At 40.7% G+C, this 8,556-nt stretch overlaps 1 protein-coding gene across 4 annotated transcripts in view; it reads right to left on the reverse strand.

Annotated features, from left to right (window-relative positions):
- Nucleotides 1–387: 387 nt before the first annotated feature.
- METTL6 (methyltransferase like 6) overlaps nucleotides 388–8,556 on the reverse strand; it is an 18,417-nt gene continuing 10,248 nt past the window's right edge. For all 4 annotated transcript variants that reach the window (XM_034663691.1, XM_034663690.1, XM_034663689.1 and 1 more), the window contains exons 4-5: nucleotides 2,412–2,553; nucleotides 388–704 (exon numbers count right to left, since the gene is read on the reverse strand). In XM_034663691.1, coding sequence (XP_034519582.1) covers nucleotides 523–704; nucleotides 2,412–2,553 — 324 coding nt within the window. In that variant the 3' untranslated portion in view covers nucleotides 388–522. The remainder of the gene's footprint in view (nucleotides 705–2,411; nucleotides 2,554–8,556) is intronic.

Consider the following 8,556-nt stretch of genomic DNA (forward strand, 5'->3'; position numbering starts at 1 on the left):
GGAGCCACGGTGGGTTCTTCAGTTATAGCAAAAGCTATTATTTGTGAAACACTCGTCTTGAAGAGGCACATAAATGAACTGAAGCAGAGAGAAATGGGCAAATGAGACACACTGGAAAGAGAACAAAAGAGAACAATCCTTCAGGCTAAGAATATATCTGGATGTGTTATTTTAGTCTATTTGGCCTCATTTTCCCACAGGGTTGCCTGACATGCTGCCTGGAGGCATACTTACAGAATCACAAGAGTGATGGCAAGGGTCTCTTAAAGTGTTTATGCTTTCCCCTTCGTGGAATTTTAGTCAGACAGCATGGCTAAATTACACCATAAAACTTTCTTTACTTTTCAGGCCTGGTCATCTTATTTGCATTTCTGTAATACACACACAGACACTTGCTCCTTTTTTAATATAAAAATTATACATCCTCATTTAAAAAAGTTAAACTATAAAAATACACAAAATGAAGAGTGACTTTAGATTTTCCTTTTTAAAGGGAGGCACAAATGGCAACCTCGTGAAAGGTCAGGACTTGTGACCTGGGCCCAGGGTCACAGGAGTTGGGTTCTTAGGACACTTTCGGAATTTGCTCTGAAGGAAAACTCTTGGAACACACAGGCCTTCTTTTTTGTTCACCGTCTCACGAAACACATACTCATTCACCACTTCTTCATAACCTGTGTCCGTAAAGAGCCGAGCCAGGAATTCTGTAAAGCAAGCAGATCAACGACGCTCACCGTCTCAATCATACTACTACATTTGCTCTGCAGTGGTAAAGAGGAGAGCCCCGGGGGGGGGGTGCTGAAAAGGACTTTTTTTTACTGTAACAGAAATTCCCATGCTAAAATGTATAGAAGGTTTCGTTTTGGAAAGTAACACACTACTACTTCCCATCTTACGCCCAAATAGAAACCACCAACTAAATAATTTAATCAAAAAAGTTTTAAGGACAACCTGGAGTACAGCCACTTTAACCTCTTATTAGTAAGAGTAAGTGCCCAAATAGTAAAGTTTGAGTAAAAAGAAACACAATTCCAAACTGGGTATATTCATACAAAGTCTTCATGTGTTCAATGTGTTTACAACAAGCACCTCATCCATCCGAATGGAACGGAGGAACATCTGTGACCAGAGTGGGGAAAACCGTCACTTTTGGGTGATATGCCCTAAGGAAAATTTAACCTCAATGATACATTACTACATGTTAATGAAATAAACAGAATGGCTATGCAGCAAAAACAAAGACTCTTAGTGAGAGCACCACTCCGCAGAATGTGCTGTCGCACTCTGCAGACATCACTGCATCTTCTCAATTATTCACAAGTGGCTGACTCAGAGCTCGTGAATGAGAAACATTAAAACAAATTTTTCATTTTTACCAGACATTCCTATGACTTTGCAGTTTTAATGGTAATCACCCATTTTTTATTTCATTTTAAACCCCAAAGAATAGGGGCGCCTGGGTGGCACAGCGGTTGAGCGTCTGCCTTCGGCTCAGGGCGTGGTCCTGGCGTTGTGGGATCGAGCCCCACATCAGGCTCCTCTGCTATGAGCCTGCTTCTTCCTCTCCCACTCCCCCTGCTTGTGTTCCCTCTCTCGCTGGCTGTCTCTATCTCTGTCGAATAAATAAATAAAATCTTTAAAAAAAATTATTAAAAAAAAAAAAAGTTGTTAAACCCCAAAGAATATTTCATTTCAAGACATATAACTGTTTTTAAAAATGGAGTTTAAGAAGATAATTATTTTATGGTCCAAATTACTACATTGGCTTAAAATACCTAGCATAAGACCGAAAAAATGATCAGTGTTTAGATGTTTTTATCAAAATGACTTTTGAAAGACCCCTTTATAGCAAATGTGTGTACTTAACACCTTTACAGACAAAGGTTTCTTGCCTTTGTGACCTGGGAAGGTTATCTCCAGGCATTATACAGTCCTACTTGTGTGTGTGTTTTTAAATTTACTTTTTTTTTTTTTTTAAAGTAATCTCTACACCCAACGTGGGGCTTCAACTCACGACCCTGAGATCAAGGGTTGCATGTTCTTCCGACTAAGCCAGCCAGGTGCCCCTGTCCTACTTGTTTTATTTGTGACTGAACAAAGTGAAGATCTTGATTTGCCCTCCCCCTTTTCCAGCACAGTTCCTGGCAGAGTATACATGTGGCATGTCAGAGCCTATCCATTAACCCAGGCTCACTAACAAGACATTGTCACCAGAGGAGGCTCGTGAGCTCACCACGGTCAGAGCTGTGTCCCTGTCACCCCAGGTGCTGGATAAATGGTGTGCACTGGAGATGGTCCCAGCCAGGACCTTGTGCATGTGTGCTCTGCGTTGCTGCCCCCACCCCCAACCAGTACTACAGTGATAATGCAAGCAAGTAAACAGAAATAAAAGCAGATTCCATTAACCTTACCATCAGTAAAAAAATATGATCTGGTTCCATCTTGTCTAGCATAAAAGTTTTCTCCAAGTTTGCTGCCAGCTTTAAATCTAAGCATGGCATGATCATACAGCCCATAGTCACGAAACAAGACGCTTTTGCCTGGTTTTAATACCTATGAAACAAAAGCAGGTGGCACTTGACATACTGACAGCTCAAATAAAACTTAAAATAAAATCTGATTGATTTAGGGATCAAAATAACTTATATTATTGATAATTATGAAAAGAACCAGACTGAACCATCCAGAGTTTGAAGGAAAAAGGACCTCCTAATCAAAGGTATAGCAACACCATAGGGACCCATGCATTGGAGGGATATTTCTCGAGCACTTACAAGGTCCAGTGTCATATAATCAAAATGTTAATGTTAAAGAACATGCTTCTCTAGGGGCGCCTGGGTGGCACAGGGGTTAAGTGTCTGCCTTCGGCTCAGGGCATGATCCCGGCGTTCTGGGATCGAGCCCCACATCAGGCTCCTCCGCTATGAGCCTCCTTCTTCCTCTCCCACTCCCCCTGCTTGTTCCCTCTCTCGCTGGCTGTCTCTATCTCTGTCGAATAAATAAATAAAATCTTTAAAAAAAAAAAAAAAGAACATGCTTCTCTAAAGCATGTTCTCTCAACATTTTATTAGCCATCTCCTAGTATATGACCCTGTAGTCAAATTGTCTCTTGAAAAAAAAATGTCATTTTGTCTTCTTACTGCTTCTGGCTGGCTTTCCTCATTCTCAGTGTGGGGTGAGTGTGGGGGGACACTGAGTGAGCCTCAGTGTGGGGTTCACTGTGCTACAATTCTGCACAGCTTGCCCACCCGGCTAATAATAGCTGATAGCACTCTGCAGTTTCTCAGACAGGAGGGAGGAAGGAGTGATTATCAGCCTCACGTGAAATGAGGAAACTGACACTAGGTAAGTGATTTGTCCACGATTCACACATCGCCACTAAGTGGGAGAGTCAAGACTCACATGTGGGTCAAAAGGCAGCATACTGTAGAATCAGAGACATCTGTTCGCCCTGGACCTGGACAGGGGTAGGGGGAGGTGTTATTCCAATTCCATTCACACTACTAACAAGAAAGAGAGGCTATGGGGGGATGGGTAACTGAGTATTCTTCCCTTGCGCTGTGCTTCTTGGTAGAAGATCCCCAGGACAGTGCAGTGGTGTAGGGAAGGGGATCAGCAGCAGGCCCAGCTGGGAGTCCCTCACTAAAGCCTTTCAGAGATAGGTGTCACAGAGTAAGTGTCTCAAAACCTGGGAGGTGGCATCAGCAGGCTGTGGGTACAACCGCCTCTATCTTACAAAGCAAACAGCATACGCTTTTCAGAATGAAAAGAAAGTGGCACACACTGTGACATTTGCTTTTTATGTGAGAATTATTACAAACTGCATTAACACTACCAAATAAGAGTGGACTTTAAAGGGGGACACTAATTTTATTAAATCTTATTCTGATTCATCATACCAGTAAGATGATTTTTAAGACATGACATATACTATTACAATAGATTTTTGACGCAGTTTGACGTACTTCCTCTTCTGAATAGAGTACAAAAGATTATCCCTAATACTTCCAAGTGTGCTGCAGATTTTCTCACTTAGTAAATACGAGCATGCATTTTAAATATTGTCCATAAAGAGCCTCTTGGAGAAATACATCCTACCTTAGCTTAGTCTGAAATGCTAAGTTTTTAAAAATGTGAATAATTGCAAAGAAAATTCTGAAAAATTTAACTTACATGAAAAAGACTGATTCTTAATCATAGGAGGAAGGAAGGGCAACATGGGACAGGAGAAAGAACACTCACTCAGGAATTTGAAAACCTTGATTCATACCCCAGTTCTTCCGTAACTAGCTGAACGACCTCGAGCAAGTAATTTCATCCCTGTGTTTTCTTTTCTGTAAAATAGTAAGTTCAATACTAATGCCTCCTTTGATCCTGGCACTGTATAGCTAACCGGGCATTTCTCACTGTTATGTTCTTTCATTCACCAAACAACTCCAAGAAGTAGGGTAGGGTAGATCTATTATACCCACTTTACAGCGAGTAAGGCTCAGAGTAAAGTGACTTGCCTGAGGTTTCAAGGCAAGTTAAGTTGGTGGCACTGGCAGACAAGTACCCAGGTCTTCTGATAACAAATTTTGTCTATTTTCACGTCAACATTCTATTCCAAAAATGAGGGAATTCAACTTTAAGGCTGTCTTTCAGTTTAAACTTGCGTAGTTTAAAACATTCTCTAGTGTTAACATCCTACAGTAATCACATCTACCTTACAACAGCTTATTTCTGTGGTTGTTCAAACAAGGCTTAAGAGCTGCCCAAAGAGTGTCTTATTATTGTTGGAGGCTGAGAGATAACTTCTCCTTCTGGTAATTTCCTGATGAAGCACATGATTTCAACTCAACCAGTCAGTTACTATGTATGAGGCAGAGCCAGCAATCCACTATTACTGTGAACTCTTTCCAGATCAGCAGAAAAAAGATTTCTATTAGGGGGGAAAAATAGAAAGGATCGCTGAAATGGAATTTGTTACTAAAGAAAGGTTAGGGGCGCCTGGGTGGTACAGCGGTTAAGCGTCTGCCTTCGGCTCAGGGCGTGATCCCGGCGTTATGGGATCGAGCCCCACATCAGGCTCCTCCGCTATGAGCTTGCTTCTTCCTCTCCCACTCCCCCTGCTTGTGTTCTCTCTCTCGCTGTCTCTATCTCTGTCAAATAAATAAATAAAATCTTTAAAAAAAAATAAAGAAAGAAAGGTTAGATCGGGGGCCAAGTGTGAACTGAGACAGCTCAACTCAATTAAAAAAATATATATAACATTTCATTACTATTAAAATATAGAGAGCATAACTACGTTTCCATTTAAGTGAAGAATAGGCACATCCTCATCAACACCTTGTCAGACTTCTTAATTTTGATAATCTCACCGTGTCTCACTGGGGTTCTGTTTTACATTTCCTGGGTTATTGAGGTTATCTTTTCATGTGTGTGTTCTCTTCAGTAAAATGACTACTCATGTCTGCCATTCTTCTGTTCATCTGCTTGTCTTTCTTACACAGGAATTCCTCACATATTCTGGATACTAATCTTTTCATCAGTTCTACAGACTTTAAATTTTTAAATTCCTTTGTATTATATTATCTTTTGAAGAACAGAAACTCCTACTTTTATTATAATCATCTGAATGCTTAGAATGCTTTGGGTCTTAAAAAAATTTTCCCCACTCGGAGGTCATAAAGATTCTTTCCTGTATTTTCTTCTGAAAGGCTTAAACTTTTGTTTTTCCTATTTAAGTCTTTAATTCACCTCAAAATGCTTTTTGTAGAGGATGTGAGGATGACAATTTCACTCTTGCCTGCATGGACGCTTGGTGGTCCCAGTAGCACCCACTCAACAGTCCTTCTTTCCCCAGTGATCTTCATTATCACCTCCATCATACAGCAAATTTCCATTTATACATGGCTCGATTTTTAAGCTATCATATTCAATTTGTCTGTCCCTCTGCCAATACCATTCTGTCTTAATTAGTGTAGCAGTAAGTCCTTATGTCTGGTAGGGTATAAATTTCTCCCAACTCATTCTCCTTCAGGAGTGTTTTGACCCTTTGTTCTTTTATGTAAACTTAGAATCAGTTTGTCAATTTCTTCAGGGGGGAAAAAAACACCCTACCAAAAAACCCCTAAATAACCAAACAAAAAAATAAATAAAATGTATAATATTAAATGGAAAAGTAAAATTGCACAATGCATGTTACTCTTTTTTAGGTGTATAGCTCAGTGACATTTTAAGTATATTACATTCATCTTATACTTCTGTAGTCTTTTAATACTTTTTAATTAGACAATCACATTATCTGCAAATAGTGAGTTTTGTCTCTCATCCTTATTTTTTTCCCCTTGTCTTTTTGAGCTGATTAGGACCTCCAGTGTAATGCTGAAAAGAAGTACTGAAGTAGGCACTTTCATTCCCATAAAGTTCTAGATACTCCTTATTCTGTCCCTGTCTCCTACTTCTCCCCAATCCCTGAAACCCTACATCAGTGAAATCACTGGTATCCACCTCTTCTGAATGTTCTTCAGATTCTTGTGCTAACAGACCGTCCCCTAAGGACACAATTTTCCCTGCAACCTCTCAAGTCAGGGCTGTGTTCTCTCCACTCACCCTTGTACCACTGGGCTTGGAGATGAGGTTGGTGTCCTCCCTGCTCTCACTGCTACTTTCTTGTGTATTCTTTTTCCTCCCTAAACTTAACCCTAGCCCTGAGTCTCTTATCATCAGATTGTATCATCTGCTATCCTTTAACGCTACTGTCATCTATTAGTTCCAGGGTCATTTCCCTATCTAATGATTGAATGTATCTTCTGGTTTATTCTCCTATCCTTAATACTACTCCATTCTTAGTTCTGAGCAATTTCACAATATGCGGATTGTCCTTCCAAATATGCTGGCCTCTTAATGACTTGAGCTTCTCTCTTCCAAGATCTTGTCCTCCACCCTCCTAGACTACTCACTCCCATGATAATGTCCCCGAGTCTTGTCAAGAGCAAAAAGTATAACCCCTCAGTCTCTCAATGTTATACAAGTCACCCTAGCCACTCGCCCCATCTTTCCAGCTCTCTCTAGTTTCCCATCTTTAATCTAATCATCCTTTGCCCTCACCTGGACCTTCAAATCAGGTGATCCTACCTTCTCTTCCCTGATGCCCTCTCTTTCCTCTTCACCCAGCTTGAGTTCCACGCCCATTTGTGGGGACATGCTGGGTTCTCATCTGCTCAGATACCATGGGCAGGGAAAGGGGAAGTAAGGAGAAAAAAAAAACCTTACAAAACCTCACAAGCAGAGAGCTTCAACTAACATGGCAATACCTGAATTTCTTAAAAAACATTTAAAACACCTACTTTTTCAACTTGCTGACTGCTCTTTTCTCCCTTTATAAAGCAGGCTGACTGAGGCCCCTGACTCACTGTACAGGGGAGGCTTACAGGCTTTCTAGACTGTGTGCCCTTGCACTTAAGTGGTCCCTGGGTGAGCTGTGTGCTTACCACAGGTCACCAGTGTTGGTTCCCAAACTTGCTTATGCCAGCTGTACTTAGATTTAGAATTACATATGAGTACATAAACAATGCAATATGCAAAAAACGAGCACTTCTGTTTTCTAAAAGTACATTCGATACTTTTGGACAGATTTGATAAAGCAGCACTGAACAAACTGCTATTTAATTAGGTGTGGGAGAAGCAAGGGTAAGTCCAGGTAAAAATATCAAAGAATCTGCCCTCACATTACTCTCCAATTGTTTTTAAGTCTCCGCTCCACTTTTAAGCTTTTTATTTATTTATTTATTTATTTATTTATTTGAGAGGGCAAGCGAGCCAGTCAGTACAAGCAGGGGGAGGGGCAGAGGGAGAAGCAGACTGTCTGTTAAGCAGGGAACCCAACTCAGGGCTCGATCCCAGGACCCAGGGATCACAAACTGAGCCGAAGGCAGACGCTTAACCAACTGAGCCACCCAGGAGCCCTTCACTCCACTTCTAAAGAAACCAAAACTCTACTGTACATGTGGTTCATGTAAGAAAAATGATAAACAGCCCCCTACTCAAAGAAAAGGACATGGCTCTATATGAAAGAGTAACGAATGAATATTAACATATTTTAAGTTATAATAAAATGTTTAAGGTAAGAATGTACCTTTTTTACAATTTCTTAATTTAGTTGATTTTTAAATGAATCAACACTGTTGCCATAGATATAAGAGAAATTCTACTACAGTTTACAAAGCAGCCTCATTCATGATCTCACCTGCATCTCCTAGTAACTCTGAGAGACACCCCCATTTTACAGCCAAGGAAACTGATGCCCAAGGAAAAAGGTGAGATGATACGTCTTGAGTCACATGACATCAGAGTGTCTCTTTACTTCCTGAGTGCTACAGCAGCCTCCTGATGGCCAGAGCAGTTGGGCTCTTCCCATTCTAGTAACAACAATGGCTGACTTCTAAAGAGCACTTACCATGTTCTAGGCATCGTGCTAAGCACTTTATACATATTTCATATATTTCACACAACCTAGTATCTCAATATTCTATAGGTAATGAAACTGAGGCTCAGGGAGGTAGAGGAACTTGG

This window comes from Ailuropoda melanoleuca, chromosome 6 (assembly GCF_002007445.2).
Source record: "Ailuropoda melanoleuca isolate Jingjing chromosome 6, ASM200744v2, whole genome shotgun sequence".
Lineage (NCBI taxonomy): Eukaryota > Metazoa > Chordata > Mammalia > Carnivora > Ursidae > Ailuropoda > Ailuropoda melanoleuca.